At 40.8% G+C, this 27059-nt stretch overlaps 1 protein-coding gene across 1 annotated transcript in view; it reads right to left on the bottom strand.

Moving 5' to 3' along the window:
- Positions 1-9901: 9901 nt before the first annotated feature.
- Positions 9902-27059, bottom strand: part of wdr75 (WD repeat domain 75) — a 38411-nt gene continuing 21253 nt past the window's right edge. Inside the window, exons 13-21 of the mRNA XM_041201696.1 lie at positions 24994-25157; positions 17065-17245; positions 15570-15664; positions 15370-15465; positions 13601-13770; positions 13429-13488; positions 12591-12719; positions 12415-12506; positions 9902-10223 (exon numbers count right to left, since the gene is read on the bottom strand). Of these exons, the coding sequence (XP_041057630.1) occupies positions 9977-10223; positions 12415-12506; positions 12591-12719; positions 13429-13488; positions 13601-13770; positions 15370-15465; positions 15570-15664; positions 17065-17245; positions 24994-25157 (1234 nt within the window). The 3' untranslated portion in view covers positions 9902-9976. The remainder of the gene's footprint in view (positions 10224-12414; positions 12507-12590; positions 12720-13428; positions 13489-13600; positions 13771-15369; positions 15466-15569; positions 15665-17064; positions 17246-24993; positions 25158-27059) is intronic.

The following is a 27059-nucleotide window of genomic DNA, read 5'->3' as shown; positions in this document are numbered from 1 at the left end:
AACAAGGATAAAAGAAAAAAACTTAGCACAAAAGATTACAGATACACAGTTAAACTTAGTCTTCAAAACATTTCCCCAAAAAGACACTCTACTTGGTTAGACACACAAGTAAAAACTTTCCAGGCAACACTACCTTGTAGATGTTTAACTATAAAAGTTCCAATAATATTACCTAAGGCAAACTGCTGTAGCTTCAATAAAGTCATTCCACATGACCTGTAACTGTCTTCCACTGTGCTATGAAAATCCAAACTTCAGAATAAAATTGCTTTTTACAGCCCAAGGTTTTTCTGGCTTGAATGGATAGTTGATTCAAACTGCATCCTCTCTCAGCCACAGCTCCAGCTGCTACATCTCAACAGCTCAAAAACCGCCAGCCCCCTTAAGCTCTCCACAGTTACTTTAAAATATCTTTTTTCCCCTTTCATCTCAGGTTCCATTGTTTTCACACCTTTTTGAAACTCAAATCCTTCTGAATGTAAGGCCTTTCATGTTTCCATCTTGCCTTTGCTTTTAAGTCAATAAAATATAACACCCCAGTTCTATTTATCTATGGAACTCCTGCAAGATGTAAACATGGTTCTCGTCACTTCTGACTCCCCTTTGATATTCAGACAAACTCTCCACTTATCTAAAAGTGCTAATGTTAGATCTAACCTTTCACTTGTACCTCAAATCTGCTATTCTTGAACTAGCAGAGACCTGCAAATTATTTGTGGTGCAATTAGTATCTTTATTGCAAAAGTGCTTCCTTAAATCTCGTTCCATGCCATTCCCCTCATGTCATACGGATCCCATTCCTTTCATCACTTTCAGATCATCTCATCCCATCCCCCGTCCTTTCTTGCTATGCCATCTTATCTCCCATGTATTTCCACTAGCATGCCATCACCCCGCACCCCACCCTCTCCTACAATACTGTTCCCCCCTCTTCCCCCTAACTCTTATGGAGTGCTTTAGCTAAGTAATGGTCAAGGCCAGAAGTGTGGCTGTTGGGAACAATCCCATGAATAAATACAGAAAATATTCAAAATATCTTTTGGCACCTGTAAAGAAAAAACACAACTTTTCAGATGACATCTTGCTTAATACAGGACCAAATCTAGCCACAATAGATTCATGGCTAAATGGCAGATAGCAATCACAATTCAGACCCTAATAAAGAACTTCCATTTGGAGCTAAGTTACTGGAAGTCTTCTGTCATCTGGAGACCATAGCTCAGCCTGAGTCACCACCTTCAGGAAAAAAATAACAGGGCAGGTAGCTGGGTTAAAAATGGATAAATTATCTGTAAATCAAAATTAACATAAAAATAATCATCCATATGCTGTTCAGCGCGAGTTCCAGCTGCATCTCAAAGCGCTGTTAGGGCCTATTGTTTCTGCCAAAGGTGCTCACAATTCCAAGATTATCCTGCAATATTAAGATAACCACTAGCTTCCTTTCTCCACTGCAAACTGTCTTCTTAAACCCTTCTCTCCTGCCTCCTCCACACTCTCCTCCCATAAGTACAAGGAGGCCATGGAGTTTCTTCACACTAATGCTGAGACCATCCATTCAGCTGCCTTTACTGCATTTCTCCCTTCCACTAGTCCTCTGGGCCAAACTTCCTCCAAGGCTCTCTCCTGCTCAAGAACAGAACTCGCATCTTTCCCTAGATTTTATCTCCTCTCATGCCCTGTGCAAACTCACCTTATCCATGAGACCCACTTCCTTCTCCCTCAACCCTATTCCCATTCTTCCATCACTCCTGTGCTCGCTGACCTACACTCGATCCTAGTTCAGCAATTTTAAAATTCTTATATAGGTTTTCAAATCGTTCCTCCTTATTCCTGAAACATCCTCCAGCTCTCCGAAATATGCGCACTCCGCCAATTCTGGCCTCTTGTACATCCCCGTTTTTAATGGCTCCATCCATTGGTGGTTGTACCTTCAAACTTTGAGGCCTAAGCTCTGGAATTCCTTCCCTAAACCTTCCTTTCCATCTTTATTATGCACCGTAAATCCTACCTCTTCCACCAAGCTTTGGGCCATCTGCTGTAATATCTCATATGGCTGTAATTTTGTTTGATAATATGACTGCACTGGGAGGGTGGTGAAGACGGGTTGCCTCACCTCCTTTAAAAAGTACCTGGATGAGCACTTGGCACGTCATAACATTTAAAGCTATGGGCCAAGTGCTGGTAAATGGGATTAGGTAGGTAGCTCAGGAGTTTCTAATGTGTTGGTGCAGACTCAATGGCCAAAGGGCCTCTTCTGCACTGTGATTCTGTGACTGAGAAGACCTTGGGATGTGTTATTGTGTTAAAAGAGCTATGTAGGTTAACATTTTTGTTATGTTTATGCTGGAGACTTCAATAGAAACGGAATAGGCAGAGAGTTTGAAGACAACAGTGTAAATTAAACATTTTATATTAATAATAGATTGGTTAAACAATTTGTTTTCATGTTGTAATTATTTAGTAACTCTTTCTATGTAAGAAATGCAAGAGTTTCAGGAACACAATGTTGGTTTTACAACATAATCCACCCTTTTCCAAAATAGAACAAGAATAACAATCCAAATGTTATCAAGCACCTTTTACTGTACGTCATGAGTATGTTTCCAGAGAAACCTGTTCTTTCAATCATGCTGCAGCTGCACGAGTTCCAGAGTTCATTACCTGAACTTCCAACTCAGAAGATAAAATAAAATTAATGAAGGTCGTCAGATATTTACAGAGGCCACACCTGAAGATAAATTATACAGGAGTTGTTGCAATTATGCAACCAGAAATAATGCTAATGCTGTAAATTAATAGAGAAGCAAACATAATGGCAACATCCCATAATGTTCCTCGGGAAATTAAAAAAAATACTTTCCAAATAAAACCTCTATTATTTTTGCTACATTCAAATTAAAAATGTAAATATGATGTTAAATCACCTATTGTGTCATGTGTCATCCTGTAGGATCAAAAAACATGGACCAAGAAACAATCAATTGGCTCATTAAATTCAGTATTTTCACTCATCAAGGGAAATTTTCTTTATATTTAACGTGAGCATTGAATTATAGATAATGCTTTCGGTGATGGAGTTTAGTAGTTATGGTGCTGGACTAACAATCCAATGATTTGATAGCTCACAATCAGAATATCACAAGCTGGCCCAAATTTTGCAGTGCCAATGATGGTGCAACTGTCACAGTTTTCCCTCATCACTCTGCTGAAACTAACTGCAGATTCAGGAGTCCTCACGTGCGTGGAATAATGCAGAAATCCACAAGTTGTTGTTGGTGGTTCTATGCTCCTCCAGGTGTGCTGCAATCCCTGAGCAATCACTGAATTGATGAAAACTTCCACTTCAACGCCACTGGCCTCACTGTTAAAATCCATGAAAAATACCTTGCTAAATGATGTGTAACTGTGTTTTTAATTATGCCCTCATTGGCCCTGAAAAACTAATTTGTCAAATTTCTTCATTATGATGAAAAATTCATTTTTAAAAGTTTATATTTTAGCTTATTGTTTAAGCCAATATAATTTATTTTGCTATCTGTAGTCCTAAATTAATAGTGAAGGGCATTTATTGGTCTTAACATCCAGGTTTGCTCTCTATGAGAATACTTCAGTGTGACTGGCTACTTCCCTTATTTCTTGAAATCACTGTTGCTGACACCTAGAGACCCCTTCCACTTGACACTTGATTTAAACTACTATTGGAAAAGGGGAAATCCATACCTTAGAGATCAATAGCTCAGAGCTATGGGTGTCTCTTCAACCTGCCCAGCAAAATTTTGGTTGTCCTCTCTTTTTGTAAAACCCTTCAAGAGTGCACTCTCTCCCATATCCAGTGTGTGCTAGGCTGAGCTTATCCTTCATTCTTCAGTGTTGTTGAAAGTAGTCCAACTTCCTCTATTTCAGCAGTGGTGTCTTCAAATGAACTGCATTTTAGTGCCAGTGCTGTAAACTAGATTTTTTTCCGAAATCTAAACTGTTCTTCAACTACACTGCATGGTTATATATATTTTTCATAATATATAGTAAACGAGTTAACATGTGTGATGGGCAACATATATATTAGGTGGTTGATGGAAGACCTGAAGATGGATGAAGTGGCTCAAGGCAATAACTTGTTACAAGGCAGGTAAACAGAGAGATGTCTGAGCACTTAGCAGTACAGAAAATAAAGACTGAAGGCAGGGAAACAGTGAGTGGAGGAGGCGAATAGTCACAGAGTTGAGGCATTTCTGAAGCATGAAGAGGGGGAACCAGGCAAGGATGTTGAGGAAGAGAGGGGCACTTCCAGAGGGTGGGGGCATAGCAGTTCCCAACAACAGAGCACATGTGTGCAAGGATTTATGACTGGAATCACTAAGGTTGAGTGAGGCAAAGCTCTAGAGTCAATGCATGAGGCATTGGGCTGTGTGTGGGTGGGTGGTGGGTGGGCAGTGGCACAGGGTAGGAAAGACAGTGAAACTGTAATGATGTAGTGTGCACTAACAAGGACATATGCTATTTGATGGGATATAGCTTATGGAGGGTGAACCTGATGAACAGCATTGAAAAAATTGCTCTCAATGTGATAAAAGCATGGATAAAAAATTCTGGAGAAATTAAATGTGTCGTTCAGTCTGAAGAAAGAAGCTAAACTCATGGTTGAGTAATACAGTTGTAACTGGAGTTTGTACAGTTACCGAAATTAGATGACATCAGTAACAGTTCACCGCAAGGTCAAGGGGGAGTAAGAGGGTTATGGAGAGCTGCTGCCATTTTATTACACAAATCTGTTTAATCTTCCTCATTTCCACTTCCCTCAGGCTTCATTCTGACCATGGGCTGCATTTTTACATTAGGTGATCTAAATTAGGATCGTTGATATCTCTATTTATCATTTGTCTTTCCAATACCATTTTTAACAATGCAAGCTTCTAAAACTTCTGTGGTATTTTGAAGCCCATACCTGAAATTTGAAAGAAACGCCATGTTTTAGGATTTCAAAACTTGAATGCTTTTCGAGTAAAGAAAGTCAGATTAAGGAACAGAAATTGGTCAGTTGCCCTCATGAATCTTTGTTACACAATAAAAATGAAACTAGTGATTTTAAAGCAGTACGGAACTAAGATAGAAGGGTTGTATTGTCTAAATAGGGTCAACTAAAATACCAAGATCAACAGAACATGCACTGTCTCAGGGGAATAACAGGCAGCTTGCTTAATTCTTCCTTAAAAAGGTTTGTTTCTCAAAGAATGGCATAAAATATGAAACACAATTCACTTATGAATTAATTGCAGTAACTGGGAATTTTTTTGTTATTTACAATGCTCTTAAGATGACTTATTTAATTTATTTTGCAATTGAGCTCTGGAAAATGGGAAAAAAAGCATTGAATTCTCTGGCATCAGCATCAATTCCCTTCAGCCTGAAAAAGATCAATTATGTCAGTATTTAGTCTCCTTTTTTCCATACTGTACAGCGCATCTGTGAAAGTAATTTGACTCCAACAATCATCTGTGTTGGCAAGACCAAAGTACTGCAGATGCTGGAAATCTAAAATCAAAATGGAAAATGCTGGAAATACTCAGCAAGTCTGGCAGCATCTATGAATGGAGAAACAGAGTTAATGTTTCAGGAAGGCAGAGTGCTGACTTGAGTAATTTTTTAAAAAACTTGGGACTTGACTTGAACAAAAATGACTTGGTGACATTCCTCAGAATCCAGTGCAGGTTTTCTTCTCCTGCTTGATGCCACCCATTGCCATATTTGCTTGGCTGTTTTGGAAAATGGGCTGCCAGATACTTTGCAGTGATTGGCCAAGCAACTTGTCAATCGGAGATGGTCTACATGCCAGATTTCCCATTCCCTCCATTTTCATGGTCCTTCTGTGAGGTGTGTTCTATTTGTTGGCATCAGTGGAAACACCTGGAGGCAGTGGACGCAACTCAAATGAGTTAAATAAACAGTTTTGGCTCAGTTCCCAGCAGCACTCATTGCTACTCTGAAGCCCAAACCAAACACAAAATCTTTCCATAGTCACCCTGAACCAACTTTTCCCAAGTTGCCCCAACCCAAACTTTTCATAGTCGTGTACCTGAACAGGGGAGAGGGACAGGGGACAAGGGAATGGGATAGGAACAGGGGTGTGAGACAGAGAGCACATACTAATGCAACCTTGACAATGTTACATGTATTACATGTACTAACTGTACTGAATGCTGAAGTACTGAGGTCACTTTAGTAATTGCTTTGCGCCTAACACATGCATTGTTCTCACAACTATATAACAATTATATCATCAAAAGTTGCTTTTTTATGAATGTATAGTTCTAAATGACTTCTGATATTGGGCTGGATTTTATGGCCACAAATCAAACAAGTCACCCTGCGCTTCTGTAAAGTACATATGATGACATCAGATTGGCAATCTCACCCATTTCCTATAATGCAGGAAGTGAGTGGATGCTGAAATCGGAAACTTGCCTGCCATTTTGAAGAAAATCAATTAGCAAGCTACTGAGTTTGTTAAAGCGGTAAGTGACTGCAATTTTACCTTGCTCAATCCATTTTTTGGTAGTAACATGGGAAAAACATTGGGATTGATTAACACCGGGTATGAGGAGGCAGAGCAAAGATGGATGAAAGTGCCTGCAAATGGAACCATGGCTCAATATAGCAGCAGTCTGCTGTTGAAAATGGCAACGTTTGGCAGTTAGTAGACTTTGTTTCTTAAGCTTTTATAGGTTGACATTACAAAATAAGGAGAGTGAGAGGGGAGGAGGGCTGGAGACAGGGCTATCGTGGAGGGTGAGGACTCCAGCAGAGGGACCGGAGCTCACCATCCCCCTGGGGATTATGCAATCTGGAGGGCCTCCCCCAGTGAGGAGACGACAGGGGAAGCCAACTGTTCAGGGACAGGTGAACTCTGTGGTCCAGGTAAGTGAGGGATCTGTTACTGCCAATGGCTAGGACAAGACAGACGACAACAGCAGGCAGTCTGTGGTGGGTGAAGACTCTATCCTGAAGAGAATCTACAGGCAAAGGATGAAATACCTTCAGCTCCCAAAGAGCCACTCTCTCTAGGGAGACAATGACCTCCCTTCATGAATTGCTGTTCCTCTCCAAGTTGCACACCATCCTGACAGGAAAATTAATCACTGTTACTTCATTGTTGCTGGAACAAAATTCTGGAATTCATTATCTAACAGCACTGTGGGCTTACCTACACTACAGAGGCTGCAGTAGTGCAGCCTCACTGCTTGGTTCTCAAGGGCAACAAATTGTTGCAAGCAATATCTGCATCCTATGAATGAATTAAAATAAAGCTAAAGAAAGCCTTAGATGAACCAAAGCTGAATTACCTGATCAGATCTGGTGCACATGTTGGGTAAATATATTAGTCTTGAGGAATTGCAGTAAAGATTGATCAGAATGATGCCTGGGCTCCAAAGGTTAAATTACAAAGAGAGATTACACAAACTAGGGTTTGTATTCCCTGAAATTTATACAGCTAATGAGTGATCTGATCAAAGTTTTCAAGATATTAAGAGGTATTGATGAAGTAGAGAGAGAGGGAAACTATTTCCTCAGGTTGGGGCGTCTAGGATATGGAGAAATGGTATACAGGTAACAGCCAGGTCTTTCAGGAGTAAAGTTAGAAAACAATTCTACATGCAAATAGTGGAAATAGTTTGGAACTCACTTCCACAAATAGTAGTTGATGCTAGGTTAATTGTTCATTTTAAATCTGAGATTGATAGATTTATGTTACCTAATGGCACTCAGTGATATGGGGTAAAGGTGAATATATGGAATTAGGTCCCAGATCAGCCATGATCTCAATGAACAGCAGAACAGGCTCAAGGGGCTAAATGACCTACTCTTATTCCCAGGCTAAAGGAACTTTTTCAACTGTCAATTAATTAAGCATTTATACAAGTTTATCTACTTAACTCAATATGTATAATTGGTTGGGCTGTACTTACTTTTATTTACATATATGTTTCAATATATAGGAGCAGGAGGTGGTCATTTGTGAGCCTGCCGCACCTTTCAATAAAATCATGGCTGATCTGATTGTGGCTGTAACTCCACTTTTCTACTTGCTGCCCATAACCTGTGATATTCTGAGGGCAAAAATGTGTCCAATTTAGCCTTGAATATATTCAATCTTTCAGACTCCATTGCTCTCTGGGGTACAGAATTCCAAATATTAACAGCTCTCAAGAGAAGGAATTCCTCACCTCTATTTTAAATGGGAGATCCCTTAATTTGAAACTGTACCCCCTAGCTTTTGATTTCCTCCATGAGGGGAAACATCCCCTCAGCATCTATCTTGTCAAGCTTGCTCAGAATCTTGTTTCAAAAGATCATCCCTCATTCTTCTAAACTCTGCTGAGTAAAGGCCAAACCCGCTTAACTTTTCCTCATAAGCCAACCCCATTCCCAGAGAAATCAATTTTGTGAACTTTCTCTGAACTGGCTCCTATGGAAGTATATTTCTCTTTAAATAATGAGACCAAAACTGTATGGAGCACTCTGGGTGCGATTTCACCAATGTCCTGCACAGTTGTAGCAAGACTTCCCTACTTTTATACTCCATTCCCCTTCAAATAAAGGCCGATATTCTATTTGCTTCATAAATACTTGCTGTTATCATCATGCGAACATTTTGTGATACATATATACCCACATTGCTCTGTATCGCATCATTGGCATTCTTTCTCCATTTAAATAATTTTCTGCTTTTCTATTCTTCCCATCAAAGTGGACAACCTCACAACCTTTCCTACATTATATTAAATTTGCCAAATTTTTTGCACAGTTAACTGATATCCCTTTGTAGGCTCTTTGTGTTCTCCATGCTACAATAAACTCTTTTCCTTCCAAGCCACAGTTTTCATGGATTAGGATCTGGAATGCACTGCCTGAGAGTGTGGTTAAAGCAGGGTCAGTCAAGGCATTCAAGAAGGAAATAGATTATTACCTGAACAGGAAGGAGAGTGACACTAGGTGGATTAATCCTTTGGAGAACCAGCACAGACATCACAGGCTGAATGCCCTCCTTGTGAAGTCATTACTATATTTGTAAATAGTTAAGGCCCCAGCACTAATCCCTTTGGCATCCCACTGCCAACCTGAAAATGCCCTATTCACCCCAATTCTGTTTCCTGTCAGTTATTACCTTATGGAATAACCTTTTATGTGGCACCTTAATGAATGCCCTTTGGAAATCCATATACACTATTTTGACTGGTGCCCCCTTTTCCACCTTGCTTGCTACATCCTCAAAGGACTCCAATAAATCTGTCAAACAAGATTTCCCTTTCATAAAACCATGTTGACTTTGCTTGACTATTATAATTTTCGAAGTGTCCTACTGCTTCCTTAATAATGCATTCTAGCATTTTCCAAATGAAAGATGATAGGTTAAGCAGCCTATAGTTTCCTGCTTTCTATCACCCTCCTTTCTTGACATTAATTTTGTGGTTTCCAGTCTGCTGGGACCTTTCCAGAATCTAGGGAATTTTGGAAGATTACAACCAATGCATCCACCATCTCTACAGCCACTTCTTTTAAAACCATGGGAAATAGGCCATCAGGTCCCAGGAACTTGACAGCCTTTAGTCCCATTAGTGTTCTTCATACTTCTTCCTCCATAGTAATTGCTTTAAGTTCCTCTCTTTTGCCTCTTGATTTTCTATTATTGATGGTTTGTCTTTTGTACAGTGGATAGGTACAAAATGCTTGTTCAAAGGATCTGCCATTTCCTAGCTTCCCATTATTAATTCCCCAGCCTCATCCTCTAAGGGATCAATGTTTACTTCAGCTACTCCATTCCTCTTTTCATTTCAGTACACTGCAGAACAATGTGCAAAAGCATTGTGTGTGCCAAACAGTTCAATTATAAGGAACACAAATAGCCATTTTATAAAAAACTTTATATAGATAACCATGACTAAATGTTTGTTATAAAAATATCTAACACTTTATCTTGTCACTTTCTAGCGGATCCCTGGCTGTAAGCAATCTCTCCAGTCCATACTGCAGATAGCCAGCTGTAATCAATCTTCCGAAGTTTTTTCAGTTCTTTTTCTTCAGATTTGGTTAGTTTAGGTAACAGTTCCTCTGATGAATATGCTTTCCTTGCTTCTTGCTCATCTTTAATGGGATTCATCTCCACGTCAGATTCATCTTCCTCTTTCTCACTCTCCATTTCCACTTCATCTTGTTCTTCTTTTGAGCTAATTTTAAAGATTGTAAAAATGTAAAATCATATCAAAATGGATGGTCAGATAACATATCTTACTCCTTCAACCGAATTATTTGCAGACAAGAATTGAACACACTACTTCAATTTCATTTGGCTGCTTATTCCAAACATTTATCACTCCAAGTAAACATTTCTTCAATTTACTTTTCACCATTTCTTCTAATCCTACTTTCTTGGTGTGCTTTGGAGGCAATAATTTGGATTTATCACCACCACTGCTTAACTGTGGTCTTTCAAAACATCAAATCCTAAGATTCTCTAACCTTTATCATGTAGTTCATAGGTGAGGCCAGTTCATCTAGTTCACTGGTACGAGTTCAATCAATGTAATTGTATGTGCAAAAAAATTAATTTTTCCATTTATTAAAATTGAGAGATTTAAAGAGCTGCAGCTTGACTTAAAACTGCACAACTGGTGGTTGGAAGGATAGTTAGTTGATAGCATGTAACTCAACTTTCATTACTTCCTTCTTGTCCTTAAAATTTGTCTCTTTGACCAAGCTTCTGATTATCCCTCCTGCTATTGCTTCTTAAGTTTGTCACCCACTTTTGCCCGTGAAATGGCTAGGATGTTTTACTATATTAAACGGTGCTATATTAATACAAGCTGTGGCACACTCAAAAAATCACATCACTAGAATAATGCATCAATTAAGTAGCACTTCAAAATTATAAATGTGCTCTTAATTATTGAAGGGCAAGCTGTAATCAAATACTCTCTGGACATTGTTGCTTCATTTGAAAATGTTATGCTGTTGCTGGAATGTGTGTAAATTCATAATAATGAAGATATTTGATATCCCATCCTAAGTTGATTATAGTGAAATAGAGAGCTTATTTAGGTATGGTGACCAGAACTCAACACAATCCAATGCACTGTAAAGATTTACATTAATGTTTGTGGTCTGTATTCTAGGTTTCCATACACTTCTTTATTTTATTCACTATGGGCAGAATTTTACAACCCGTGGGTGGGCGCACGCTCAACCTGATCGGAGTAAAATAGTGTGCGATATTTTGGTCAGTGGGCGCATGCGAGAATCAGCAGCGTGCCCGCCAACAATTAAGAGTCCTAATAAGGCCCTTAAGCAAGTAATTATGTATGGTTTTTGCTGCACGTCCAACATTACTGTTGGTGGGCGAATAGGCCAGGTGGCCTTTGTGTTTTTTTTACGAAACCTCATCCACAGGTGGGATGAGGTTTCCAGCAGTAAATAAAACAATAAAAAATTATTATTTTTAACACGTCCCTCTTCATGTGATTGAGTCACATGGGACACGTTTATATCATTTAAAAAATCTTTATTTCTCATGTTAAAAATTTTCAGCTCCCTGAGGCAGCTCTGTGCCTTCAAGGTGCTTTCAGTGAGTGCACCCTCGCACATGCGCAGATTTCAGCGCTCGCGCTCCTCCTACCCCACACCCCAGCAGCACTGAGGCTCTGAGGGCACATTTCACACTGGCTGGCCATTAATTGGACAGCCAACGTGAAATTGTGGTCGGAGCCCAATCAAGGGCGGTGGTGTGTTTTGCAAGCGTTGCTGTGCCTGCTTGCCATGCTCGACCGATGAATCCTGCCCTACATTGTTATGACAACAAAAGCACTACATCTTAAGTTCCTTTTTTATTCTTATGATAATTATGCAATGAGTGAAAATTAATTATACTTCACATTTTTTGGTCTATTTAATACTTCATAATTATTATCGTTAAAACGTTATTTGTTCTTGGTCACACTGATTTTAATTTTTACTTGGGGTTGTCAATCAGCAACCAAACTCAACATGTTCTTAATTGTTTTCTTCCCCTCTGCTCTTTCTCACTTACTTCCTTCCTGCTTCCTCTCAGACTCCAGTTCCTTTTCCTGCCCCTCAAGTTTTCAGTTAATGCAGCAGTTGGCAAGTACAGGGTTCATTTTGGCTTACCAGCACTGTGTAAAGGTTAATGCATAATATAGGATTTAAAGGCCAAGAAGAAAAATCTAAATATGATGCTAAACAAGCTGATTGAAGAGCTATACGCGGAAGCCAAATAACTTAGAGTTCAGCAAAAATAGAAAGAAAATAGGTATAACTTCAAAGGAGGTATGCCTGCCTTGGTATGATCTTAATCGCATTTAGGTAAAGTCACCTATTCCAAAGCAACCAATCTAGTCATCTTACCTTATGCCCATCTTGGGTATCAGCAATGAATTCACAAACATCAAGCAGAGAAATGATGCATTTGGCAGAACATGAGCTGGTGTGTGAAGCATCTAGAGAAAAGCAAATAGTGTTTTTAAGAAAGCTATAATAGTTAGGACTTGGTATTCTCAATTGCTCATTATGAAGGTACTCACTTGGTTAACTGTAGCAGATCCTTCAGGCAGTGCAGTTTGTTCTGTTTCTGACCCAAAATTGGTTTGTTGTTCCCTATGCTTTCCCAGCAATGCATGGAAAGGAGTCATGGGAATGTTTTCTATGACCAGCTGGAGGAAAATTGAATGTTTTTATAAAGTTGTTGATAAACATTAATTTCCCACTCTTGGTAGAAACAAAGCAAATTTTATCAAAGCATGAAGCACATTTCTATGAAGACCAATAACAAACAAAACTCAGATTAAACAATTGTGCATCATTTATTAAAGCTTCTTAGCCTTAAATAATGGTAGGACTAAGGAGAAAAGGCAGGGGAGTGGGACTAGCCGAGTTGCTCTTGCAAAGAGCTGGCATGGACACGATCTGCCAAATGGCTTCCTTACGTGCATTCAGAATTATTTCAGTTGATCTTCTAACTTACTATGTAAGTAATATTATCAATTGTATAAATTAGCAAATTACATAAGATACTGCTACCTTTCTAGTCAAACACCAATTAACAAAATCCTAAAGCTCACAACCTCAAATTTGCAACTGGATATTCACTGACCTTTTAATTACGTCATAAAAGCTCCCATTAATTGTATTATATATTACCAGAGAGTGAATTAAAGATTGCATTACAATTTCACAATTCCGTTGGCATTCAGAAGCTTTGTTCTTCCAGTATAGGGTATAATAACCTGGACTCAAAGTGCTTTCTTCTTGCATATGTTCAACAATAAACTTCTTTCAAATGATATAATGTATGATTTCTACAAAGGAGAACATAATCTCCTCTGGCTACTTTATCTTTATACTAGGCAAATATACAAGTACCTGCTTGTTGGATGGTGTCAACCTTTCTTCTACTGATTCTGTACCGAAGGTCAGCAAGTTCTGCAAGGGGAAAGGAAATGCTTATCAACTTATTAAATGCTTAATATAGCAGTGAATATCTAGTTATTAATATCTAGTTAGTTTGTAACTTCACCGTTAACATTTGTTTTACCTGTGAAGCAGAGAGGAAGTAGAGCTGGGATCTGACTAGCCATTGGTTACTGTCAGAATTATAGTCCTCAGGAAATTCTCTGGGAACAAAGAGCGCCCACCGCACTCGATCGTAACACACATTCTTCTGCATGTACAAGGGCCGTGGCTCATTAGGCTTAAAAATAAACACTGGAGTGAAAAAAAAGACATGAATGAAAAAAATTGGGGGAATTTAAATTCTGAAAAGCTAAGGAAAAGTTATGGAATATGAAATAGAAACAAAGTGTTGGAAAAGCTCAGCAGGTCTGGCAGCAACTGTAGAGAGAGAAGCAGTTAATGTTTGAGTCGAATATAACTGTTTTTCAGAACACATATTTGATTTGAAACTTTAACTGTTTCTCCCTCCACATGTGCTGCCAGGCCTGTTGAGCTTTTCCAACACTTTGTTTTTATTTCAGATTTTCAGCAGTAATTTGCTTTTATTTTGGAAAATGAAAAGCGACCAACTTTAAAAAAAAAGGGATAAATCCCACTTGTGTGCTTGTGCCCTTCCACAGAATAAATGGTTGAAAGCCATTAGAAAATGTGCAACAGAGAAAGAGAGTTTTTAATCCTAATATATTGAAAATGCTGTATAGTGCTTAAAACCTCAAGCATTCTAAACAGCTAAAGTTCTTAAATACAGATAGGACACTTGCATATGAAAATACTTTTAATTACAGATGTAATGAATAATTGCGATTCTACAAAAGTAAATTTAAGTTGTAAATAGATACCCTTTGAACCAATATCACAGACTATATAAGAACACTAGAACTATGAGCACTGAAGAAATTACATTAAGTATCATGAGGATTTGTGCAGTAAATTGTATTTGTTAATTCTAGTCTTATGTTAAATTTAAAACAGCATGCGTAGACATCCCAGCAGTTAATATGGTAGTGTTTACTTGATTAGGTTTTAAGGTTCGATTTTGATAGCACAAATATTTCTTCACACAAATTGGAGAGAAGTGCATCATGCACACAGAACAGTGAATATGGTGAAAAGATGATTTTGTATAAAACATCTTTTGCTGTGGCATTCTGGAAAAATTTCTTCAAATTGAAAGACCATAGCAATGCAGTGGAAAGAACTGTATTGAGTCAGAAACTAGCAGATTTATGCATCCTGCTTTTTCTCTCCAATGACATCACAACAGAATTCTGTAGCCATGGGTCATGTGTCAGTGACAAATCAACTCTAGAGTGATTTCCTCCATTTCTACCAAGTGGAGTGGCCATGACACAGGAGGGAAAAAAATACACCTGCATGGCCACATCTCTAGTCCATTCTCCCAGGCACGATCTCACAAATCACAGAGCTGTCTACAGCCTGACTGCCAAAGGCAGCGCGCTGGTGCTTTTAATATAACTGCTTGTGAAGGAAGATGAAAAATTAATTATAAGTGAAATGACATTTAAGTAAAAAACAATAAAATATTGCTGTACCATCTAATTAGTCCACAAAGTTCTCAAAATGACAGATCTGGGAATAATTTCTTTTTTTAAAAAAGAGCTTGCACTTAAAACTACACAGTGAGAATTAGATGTTAGCTGTAAATGAAATAGGGAATATAATTTCTGGATCATGTTTTTCATGATAAGTAACCTAGTGAAAATGGTAATCAGATATACCTTAAATTTATAATCTGTGTCTGCAATAAAGAAAATGTATGGTAATTTCTTAATTTACTTCAATGACAAATTGCAGAATTATATTGCAGTTAAATACAAATATTTTACTTACAGTCTGTCATCCTAGAAAATTCAGTAAAAGCAGCAACATTCTCAGACAGAGGGTCAACTTGCAATACCATTACATTCAATTGTGTGCTCCATTCCACTGCAAAGAAAAAACACTCTAAACTCAAGAGCTGTTTCATAATTGTAAATTGAGAGATTATACAATCAGATAGTATTTTGTTGAAGAAAAAAATTCATACGCACAGGTACATGTTAAAAGGTTCCAACAGCACAAAAATCCATTTTCAGTTGTACCAAGGAGGTACTTGGAACAACTCAGTCTTCCAAAGGCAAGATCTCTGAAAGATTCAAATGAAATGTTCAATACTTCAAAATAACGTTAATATTTGATTAGTAATGCTGCCTCAAATTATCTGTCATTTACCATAATTATTAAACGGACAGGGAAAAAACAGAATTCTGAAATGGACTGTTTGTGAAGAAAGTGGTATTGTGTCATAAATGCTTGGAAACTACATCATCATGGGTCACCAAAGCTTTCAAGAACAGATGCATTTCTACCCAACTCAGCTACTTGTGAAATACGATTAGTATCAAAGTCATTTCTATAAATGCTCAACTGTGCCATGTTCATGTATGTTCTCAAGGACCAAAAACTAATTCTGAGGACAACAGATCAGGTATACATTTCTGTGCCAATGACAAAGAATGTCACAAAAAAACATGGTGTGGAATTTTCCCAATTCCTTGGAGCCGACTGCTGGTGGCGCTGTGTCCAGGAAAATAGTAGGGAGAGCTGCTTAGGGATGACTCCTCACTCATTTCCACCGCTGGAGAACTTGGATCTGCTGCCCATTGCACAGAGGCTGGTGGCTGATTTACATAGTCAAGGGTCCATTTAAGAGCAATTTTGCGGCCTTGCTGGTATCTTACCAAAGGTGTAATGGCTGCACCCCAAACCATGTGTGGCGGTCACCAGCTTAATAGAGACAGCCCAGCCATCAGAGCCAGAGACTCCATGCCACAAAAAGAGGGAGTTGTATTAAAGCATGGTCACAATCACTGGTTGAGATCAACTCAGCGGTGAGGTATCCCATCCAGCCCCATTCACCTATCTATCTAGGTTCTGCTTATTTGTTGATTGTTGTGCAGGCCAGTGAGGGTGCCTCCATTAAGACACCCTTGAAGTCCCAAACCTCTCCTACTGGTGTTGCCGACAAGTTGCCAGCTCTCTGATTGGGCTGGGAGCCTGCAAGGTGCGCTTGGAGGCAGCCAATTAAGAGGCTGTTCCAGGAAGATTGCTCTGCCAGTTTTGCCACTAACAAGTGCAGGATTGGGACCCCCTTTTGGTCTCTATGTCAGGGTCCTGAAGCCTGCAACTAAACCCAGCCCATTGTTTTTATTCTGTGACTATGTGAACCAAAGATTCTCTTCATTTTCCATGTCAATTTGGTTTTCACCAAAATAAAAACTCATCATACAGTAAGAACCACAGGGACACTGCCACTAGCTGACGATGTCAGGGTAAATTGAGCTTTTTTAGAGTTACGAAGTGGCTGGAAATTGGGTGATATGATATATTTCAACAATGTAGATAAGTGCCAAATTTCCCAAAGATGAAATATTACTTTCAAAATTAGAGCCAAATGGCGTATTTATATTTTACAGTAGGCAATATCTTTATATCAGTAGAAGCAATCCTGCAGCCAGATTGCAAAAAATCTCCTGGAGGACTCACCGTATTTTGCCAGGTGGGTGGCAGAAGGTGCATTTCAAATCCCAAGTGTCTGGATCCCATAAAGTAATGATCTGTTCAAAGCTGACTGCAAGCAGGGAACCATCTTCAGAGAAACTACAATTTGTGGCCTGAAGGTGGTGATATGTTCCCACAAAATCACAGCTCCAGCTTACACTTTTTCCTGGAAATTAATTGCAAGATAGAGAGCACAGCATGTAAAGAGCAAAGTGCAGAAAGGCTGCTAACTTCGTAACTCCTCTGATCAATTATTTGAACCTTTGTACTGGTAATTCAGTTCAAATGTTATTTCAAGCACTTTACTTCAAGATTTTTAACATTAAAAGTAAATCACGCTCTCCCGTGATCAGCAAACCACATGCAATGAATTAAAGATGAAAGTCATTTGGGTCAGGAAATGAGGTACTAAAATAAACATCAAGATTTTGGTTTTATTTCATAGAGTTTTTTAATAAGGAATCAGCAGTCAATTTGTTGGAACTATGTATATGATTCAGTATCTCCAAATGGGAACGTATGCAACAGCACCTTCTACTGTTGAATCTTCTGCATTTACAAAATGCACTGAGAGTATATAATATATTGGATCTCCCACAGCTCGTACCTGGAAGGTGCCCCAGAAGATATGCAAGGGGACCACCCCCTCCCTGTGAGTCCCCACAAAAGGACTGCATGGGAATTGCCTGGGAAGTTTAAACTTCTGATGGGCAATTACCCTGCACTAGGAACTATCCAATAGGCTGATTTAAATTGGAGATTTTGGATGGTTCCGACTTTCTTAGCAGAATTATTTAGGAAAAAATTGAAGAATTAAAACAACTTTTAACTTCTAAGTAACCATAGTACTGACCTCCGCCCCACTGGACCTCCAGACAAACCCCCCACCCAACTCCTCCGACTACACTTCACCACCTCCACCACATCCCCAACCAGCCCTCTCTGACTACACTTCACCACCGCACCCCAATCCACCCCCCGAGTCTCCTAACCCCCAGCCCCTGACCACACCCACCCCAGACCCCGATTCCTCCCCCACAGCCCCCTCCCCCTAAATTCCCCCAACTACTCTCCCAGCCCGACTACCTCCGCCACCTCCCGACTATCCCCCACCGCTCTGACTACCCTCCCAACCTCACTACACCCCCAACTTATCACAGCTGCCCAGACGACTACCCGACCCATTCCCCTCCTCCTTGCTAATTATTTAAACTAGCCATAATCCTGTACACTTCCATCAAATCTCCTCTCAACCTCCTTTTCTCCAACGAGAAGAACCCCAGTTTCCCCAACCTATTTGTAGCTAAAATCCCTCATCCCTGGAACTATTCTTAAAATCCCCTCTACCTTCTCAAAGAATCTCACATCTTTCCTAAAGTGTGGTGACCAGAACCGGATACAAATTCCAGCTGCAGGCTAAGCAGAGCTTTATAAAGGTTCCGCATAACTTCTCTGCTTTTGTACTCAACGCCTGTATTAATGAAGCCCATGATCCCATATACTTTGCTAATTACTCTAACAACACATCCTGTCACCCACAAAGATCTATGCACATAGACCCCTAGGACCCTCTTTCCCTGCAGACATTTTAGAATTGTGTCATTAAGTCTATATTGCCTCTCCCTTTTGCCAAAAATGTATCACCTCACACTTCTCTTTATTAAATTCCTTCTGCCTCTTGTCATGACAAAAAACTGCACAATACCAATGAAACAGAAGCAGGGATCGGAATCTAACAGTCCCCTACCCACCATCCACCCCCACTCCATGGCGGGGCTGGCAAGCCTTGAAATCTCCAGCCTGAGTTTCTGAAGTGTGTTCAGATGAATTTTCTAGATCAGAATGTTTCCAGTAGAAAGAGAATGGAGGCATTGTTGGATCTGAGTCAAATGGATCAAGGGGGACAGTTAGGGACAGATCAGTGTATTATAAAGTTTAAAGTTATAACAGCATAGAAGGAAGCCATTCAGCCCATCAAGTCTATGCCAGCTCTCTACAAAGCAATTCAAATCAGTCTTAATTCCCGAGTTCCAGGTCATTACCACTTGCTGCATAAAAAAGTTTTCCTCATATCCTGCCTGCATCTTTTGCCTAAAACCTTAAACATGCACCCCCCAGTCTTGTACCATCAGCTAATGGGGACAGCTTTACTTTGTGTACCATATCCAAAACTGTCATAATCTTGTCCACCTTTATAAAATCTGCTCTCGATCTCTTTTGCTCACAGGAGATTCCAACCTAACGGTTGTAGCTATCATCCCTGGAACCATTCTGGTAAATCGCCTTTTTTGGGTAACTATGGAAATAGGCAAGGACCAATCCAGAGTAAAAAATAATTAAATGGGGGAGGCCAATTGGGTGAGGGCAAATTTGGTCCCTGTAAATCAAAGATTGGCAGGCAAAACAGTAGTGGAACAACAGACTGTCTTTAAAAAGGAGATAGTCCGGGTAGATTTATATGCCTTTATGGAAGGGGAAAAGAGGTGACAAACAAAGGCACGGCTGCTTGGATGATGAAAGAGGTAGAGAGGAAGATGAAGCAGAAAAAGGGTGTATGCCAGAGATCTGGTTGAAAATACAAGTGAAAACCAGGCTGAACGTAGAAAGCTCAGAGGGAGTGTGAAAAGGAAAATAAGAGAATGTGAAAGTATGAAACAAGAATGGTAGCTAACACAAAAAGGAATCCAAATGCATTCTAGGTCCATCAGGAGATAGTAAAAAGGTAAAAGACAAGAGAGGCCCCATTAGGCACCGAAAAGGGGATTTACACATGGAGGCATAGAGCATGGCTGAAGTACTAAATTAACACTTTGTATTTATCTTTCACAAGGAAGCAGAGGCTACCAATGTCATAGGGCAGGACCTTTATAAATGGCAGGGTTTCCCACCCTGCCATCCATAGACTCGGCAGGGAATGCATGCCCACAGTCATTTAATGTTCCGTGAAGAGCTAAATGGCTGAAGATGGGATTTCTGCCTCTTACTCGGATGGAAGGTCTGCTGCAGTGTGCAATCAGATTGGCTGGTAGCTCTGTAGTCCTAGTAGAGCAAGTTACAGCTGTACTACAAGCAGTCCCCAGATTCTAAGTCCTGGAGTCCCAGGACCAGCTATGTGCTGGAGATGTCACAGCAGGGATGGGAGGGAGGCCCGGGGTTGGGGGGGGGGGGGGGGGGGGGGGGGGGGGGGTGGTGGTGGTGTGGTGTGGTTCTTGGTGGAGAGCCCAAGCAGGGAGAGAGCACATGGTGGCAACAGACCTTGGGGGGCGGAGGGGGGAGAGGGCTGATGTGGAAATCCCCCGATGCCCAATCACAGTTGTTGTAATGTGCCTTTAAGGGATAGGAGCATGACATCACTAGAAAGGAAGTGTGTCACATGATCCAGTTTTAGTTTCACTTTTGCTTTTAAGCTGAGCACACACAGTTCTGCTGATGTCTTCAAGCTTTCTCTCCACATATGTCTGTTCTCATGTGCCTAGTCTTAATACAGGAGCCCACAATGTGTTTACCCAATCCCTTATGAGTGATTGGTGCCTTTATATCATTATAAAAGCACAATATAATGAGCAGCAGTTCCTTCTAAACGACATGGTGCTCAGCCTGGTAGCAACATTAAGTACAGGTACACCATGGTGAATAGTCTTAGATCATGAGCCGACCTTCAGCGCTTTGGTCAGACTGCAACCAAGTCGAAGCATTGGAGACTGTTGAGAATGCAGCGTGCTGACTGCGCAAAGCGTTGAAGGCACACTGCTCAAGTAAAGAGCCGATAAGCAGATGGAGTTCTTGTGGTGAGATGGTAGCGCATAGCCCGTCAGTTCAGTGAGTCGTACAGTGCGTCGAAAAGACCAGTACCGGGTTACTGAGAAAGGTGGGTGACCAGGATGTGGGCCGGATCAATAACGAATGAGAGAGTGTCAAACAAAAAAAACCCATCAAAAATCGGGCCAGAAAAGGGTGCAATTGTAATGAGTGGAGCTTCGGAAAAGCGGATACAGCAACATGCATTCCAGGCACTACAGAAGGAGGGAAGTCAAAGGGACATTGTCAAAACATCCACAAAATTCCTCGGTTTGAGTTGGGATGCAGCTGACCCACTGTCTGAATTCAAAATGTTTAAAGAGCATACAGAGCTATGGTTTCTTGATTCAGGTGTACCTGAACCAGACAAGCAAGCCATAAAACTTCACCTAGCAATTGGAAACAAAGGTCTACACAGGCTGAACATGTCAGAATTAACAGTAGATGAGAACAAGGATCCCCAAAAAATATGGACTACATTGGAAGAAGGATTCAGAATCAGGTTAAACTTCCATATTCATCAACTAGAGTTCATGTTATTTCAACAACAGTGTACAGACTCTACAGATCACTTCGTTAGCAGATGCAGAGAAATGAGTATGTACTGTGATTTTTCAAATGTAGAGCTAGCAGGCAGAATTGATGCTATAACATGCCTTTAAGGGATAGGAGCATAACATCACTAGGAAGGAAGTGTGTCATGAAATCTAGTTTTAGCCTCACTTTTGCTTTTAAGCAGAGAACACAGACAGCTTTCCTGTTGTCTTTAAGCTTTCTGTCCATGTATATCTGTTCTCATGTGCCTAGTTTCAATAGACTAATGCACAACAGAGATAAAAACAAAAAACTGCGGATGCTGGAAATCCAAAACAAAAACAGAATTACCTGGAAAAACTCAGCAGGTCTGGCAGCATCGGCGGAGAAGAAGAGAGTTGACGTTTCGAGTCCTCATGACCCTTCGACAGAATTAGGTGAATCCCAGGCAGGGTTGAAATATAAGCTGGTTTAAGGTGGGGGGTTGGGGGGGGGGGAGAGAAGTGGAAGGGGGTGGTGTGGTTGTAGGCAAAAGCAGTGATAGTGATAGAAGCAAATCATCAAAAGATGTCACAGATGGCAGAACAAAAGAACACATAGGTGTCGAAGTTGGTGATATTATCTAAACGAATGTGCTAATTAAGAATGGATGGTAGGGCACTCAAGGTATAGCTTTAGTGGGGGTGGGGGGAGCATAAAAGATTTAAAAATATTTTAAAATAATGGAAATAGGAGGGAAAAAGAAAAATCTATATAATTTATTGGAAAAAAACAAAAGGAAGGGGGAAGAAACAGAAAGGGGGTGGGGATGGAGGAGGGAGGTCAAGACCTAAAGTTGTTGAATTCAATATTCAGTCCGGAAGGCTGTAAAGTGCCTAGACGGAAGAGATGTTGTTCCTCCAGTTTGCGTTGGGCTTCACTGGAACAATGCAGCAAGCCAAGGACAGACATGTGGGCAAGAGAGCAGGGTGGAGTGTTAAAATGGCAAGCGACATTGTTCCAGTCCTACTCCGGCCCCGTTCCACAACTCTTTCTCCGGTACATCGATGATTACTTCGGTGCTGCTTCATGCTCTCGTCGGGACTTGGAAAAATTTATTAATTTTGCTTCCAATCTCCACCCCTCCATCATTTTCACGTGGTCCATCTCTGACACTTCCCTTCCCTGACCTCGCTGTCTCAATCTCTGGTGATAGACTGTCCACCAATATCCATTACAAACCCACCGACACCCACAGCTATCTCGACTACAGCTCCTCACACCCCGCTTCCTGTAAGGACTCCATCCCATTCTCTCAGTTCCTTCGCCTCTGTCGCATCTGTTCGGATGATGCTACCTTCAAAAACAGTTCCTCTGACATGTCCTCCTTCTTCCTTAACTGAGGTTTTCCACCCACGGTCATTGACAGGGCCCTCAACCGTGTCCGGCCCATCTCCCGCGCATCCGCCCTCATGCCTTCTCCTCCCTCCCAGAAACATGATAGGGTCCCCCTTGTCCTCACTTATCACCCCACCAGCCTCCGCATTCAAAGGATCATCCTCTGCCATTTCCGCCAACTCCAGCATGATGCCACTACCAAACACATCTTCCCTTCACCCCCACTGTTGGCATTCCGTAGGGATCGTTCCCTCCGGGACACCCTGGTCCACTCCTCCATCACTCCCTACTCCCCAACCCCCACCTATGGCACCACCCCATGCCCACGCAAAAGATGTAACATCTGCCCCTTCACTTCCTCTCTCCTCACCGTCCAAGGGCCCAAACACTCCTTTCAAGTGAAGCAACATTTCACTTGCATTTCCCCCAACTTAGTCTACTGCATTCGTTGCTCCCAATGCGGTCTCCTCTACATTGGAGAGACCAAACGTAAACTGGGCGACCGCTTTGCAGAACACCTGCGGTCTGTCCACAAGAATGACCCAAACCTCCCTGTCGCTTGCCATTTCAACACTCCACCCTGCTCTCTTGCCCACATGTCTGTCCTTGGCTTGCTGCATTGTTCCAGTGAAGCCCAACGCAAACTGGAGGAACAACACCTCATCTTCCGTCTAGGCACTTTACAGCCTTCCGGACTGAATATTGAATTCAACAACTTTAGGTCTGGACCTCCCTCCTCCATCCCCATCCCCCTTCTGTTTCTTCCCCCTTCCTTTTGTTTTTTTCCAATAAATTATATAGATTTTTCTTTTTCCCTCCTATTTCCATTATTTTAAAATATTTTTAAATCTTTTATGCTCCCCCCACCCCCAGTTCCTTCGCCTCTGTCGCATCTGTTCGGATGATGCTACCTTCAAAAACAGTTCCTCTGACATGTCCTCCTTCTTCCTTAACTGAGGTTTTCCACCCACGGTCGTTGACAGGGCCCTCAACCGTGTCCGGCCCATCTCCCGCGCATCCGCCCTCACGCCTTCTCCTCCCTCCCAGAAACATGATAGGGTCCCTCTTGTCCTCACTTATCACCCCACCAGCCTCCGCATTCAAAGGATCATTCTCCGCCATTTCTGCCAACTCCAGCATGATGCCACTACCAAACACATCTTCCCTTCACCCACACTGTCGGCATTCCGTAGGGATCGTTCCCTCCGGGACACCCTGGTCCACTAAAGCTATACCTTGAGTGCCCTACCATCCATTCTTAATTAGCACATTCGTTTAGATAATGTCACCAACTTCGACACCTATGTGTTCTTTTGTTCTGCCGTCTGTGACATCTTTTGATGATCTGCTTCTATCACTATCACTGCTTTTGCCTACAACCACACCACCCCCCTCTACTTCTCTCCCCCCACCCAACCGCCACCCCCCCCCCCCACCTTAAATCAGCTTATATTTCAACCCTCCCTGGGATTCAACTAGTTCTGTCGAAGGGTCATGAGGACTCGAAACGTCAACTCTTTTCTTCTCCGCCGATGCTGCCAGACCTGCTGAGTTTTTCCAGGTAATTCTGTTTTTGTAATGCACAACAGGTTTACCCAATTTGTTATGAGTGCTTGATGCCTTTATTATTATAAAAACACAACAACAGTGACCTGCTGGGTTTCCCCTCTTCCCTCGAATTCCTCCTGCCGGCCTCAAAATTGAGGCCAGACAGGACGCAGCCCTTTAAGTGACTAATAACTGGCCACAACGGGCCTCAATTGGGTGAAGGCAGGTGGACCCCAGCCTGAGAGTGTGGGGGAGATAGATTCAATCATGGCTTTCAAAAAGGAGTTCGATAATTATCTAAAGAGAAGAAAACCTGAAATCTACAGGGATAGGGTAGGAGTGTGGGATTAGCTGAATGCTTTTGCTGTGAGCCGGCACAGATATGACAGGCTAAATGACCTCCTCTGTGCTCTAACCATTTTATGAAACAGGAAATACCTATTTACAGGGTGCCTAAATCAGCTCTTTTATAAATTAAAAAGGAATACAAGAGAGAACACAGACACAAACAATATACAGATAGGCCTCTTTATCTATTTTAGGCTTGACATTCAATTCCCTTCAATTGTTGATACAGTACATTGTTCAAAGTTTAGAATTTACAAAAGTAAATAGGAGTTGCCTCAAAGGGCTGCTTATAAATGGCTAAGTACTTACTGTATATATCTGAATCATCTCCAAGAACCCAGACTTTAAACTGGCAATCCAAGCCAGCCGTTACCAAAGTAGCCGGCCCACTTCTGGAATCATTCAAATTTTGGAAGCAAAGGGCTGAAATGTGGCTCTCATGAGGTGCGTTTATTGTGGTATTAAGGACAAAACTATCAGAAGGAAAAGGAACAATCTCAATTAAACTCAAATTATACAAATTAGATTTCAGACATCTCAATGTATCGCAATGCTTCCTTAGGAAATATATTCTGTGAATGTTAACACTACCAACAACTTATATTTATTCAGCAGCTTTAATGTAATGAAACATCCCAGAAAATGAAGTATGACACCAAGCCACATAAGGAGATATTAGATCAGATAACAAAATGCTTGGTCAGAGAGGTACGTTTTAAGAAGTGTCTGAAAGGGGGAATGAGGCAGAGAGATGGAAAGGTGTAGGGAGAGAATTCCAGAGCTTGGAGCCTAGGAAAATGAAGCCACAGCAATCAACAGTGGAGTGATAATTTGGAATGCACAATAGGCCAGCATTAGAATTACTACTTTCAACTTCATTAATAATGGAAGTAGAGGTGACATAACAAACATGTAAAGCATACATGATTCCAGGGATTTCACAGGAATCAATGAAGGGGCAGATTAAGACTTTTTTTTTTATCTACAACAACTGCTCAAACAAGTTTCTTTCACTAGAGTTAAGTAATGAAAGCAGTAGCAAAAAAATTTAAAAAGATCCTCCCTTCATATTTAAGATTTGGATTTTAGATTAAATAGGTGCTTATAAATTAAGAATCATCACAACTGGGGAGGGGGGGTTTAGGTTGGGCCATGTAGCACTCTGTTGGTTGCAACACTAATGTAAATATTTAATTCACTCACCAAAATAGCCAATTATTTAACTTCGTTACTTTTAGGCCCTGAATAAGAGACTTTAACTAGGTTTATTTCAATAAACTCAGAATGATTGATTTATTATAAAACAAAACTTCTGTTTTCTAAAATAAGTTGCAAGAACTGCTAACATACAACTTGTAATCTGGAAGTGTAACTATCTATTCCTTTTAAAATAACCCAGCACCTACACGCACAAACACAAACAAACAAAGGACAAACAAATAGGTTCCCTGCAGAGATGGGTGGTTGAAGTAAAAACTAAAAGGATAAAGTTCACAGGGTTTTGACGCTGACAATCTGGTGCTCCCTCATGTGTAGATGGATGGATCGCTAGTCCCAGTAGATGCCTAGAGGTTCTCAGCAACAGAGCTTTGGCATGGAGGAAAATAGAGCTGGATCAATCCTCCGTGTCTCAAGTCTCTCGGGTTTCCAAAGACAGATAAGTTCCACTGAGATGGGGATTCCTAGCTGGATACCAATGACCACTGTTTCAGGCAAGGCAAGGAGAGCATGAGTTGGGCAGTTTTCCTCCTCCTTATTTTATTCCCAACAGAGCTCAAAAAGAAATTTCAAAACATAAAGCTCATCTTCGTCAGGTGACTTCCAGTAAATCACCAGGCCATTGCCTTTAAAACAGTTTTTTTTTCCCCTCCCCAGCCATTAAAGTAATTACTGTTCAAATAAGCAAACAGTTCTCCTTCTCAAGTAGTCTGGTGGTTTCTTGGAAAAGGCATGCTTGCTCACAGTCCAAAGGTGAATGTATGGCCTTTTTGAAAAAAATTCCAAGTGTCCAAATAATGAATGTCCTTCCGAATTTTACAAGAAAAATACAGTTCTTGAAGATATGGTTCTAGCTACGTGCATACTTCTGACTGCACTACATCTTGAGGTTTGCATATATTGTTGGCAGCATGCAGATCATCAAAATGACAACGCAAATCAGTTTGAAGCTACCGCTGACATTTTGCAACTTCACACTCCAGCTAACCTTGTACAGCTGAACATGAAGTCAAAACGAACAAAGGACCTCACATCAGTGCTATTTAAAAGGGTCATTAAGTACTGTATACCTTTCTGGAGATTTCCTATACTTTTCACTCTCGCATGTTCAGCCATTCTTCTACGTTTCAGTATATAAAGGGCTCCTAATACTTCTT

The sequence above is a fragment of the Carcharodon carcharias genome, chromosome 12 (assembly GCF_017639515.1).
Source record: "Carcharodon carcharias isolate sCarCar2 chromosome 12, sCarCar2.pri, whole genome shotgun sequence".
NCBI lineage: Eukaryota > Metazoa > Chordata > Chondrichthyes > Lamniformes > Lamnidae > Carcharodon > Carcharodon carcharias.
Note: the sequence above shows the minus strand (reverse complement) of the source record. Positions and strands in the feature narration are given on the sequence as shown.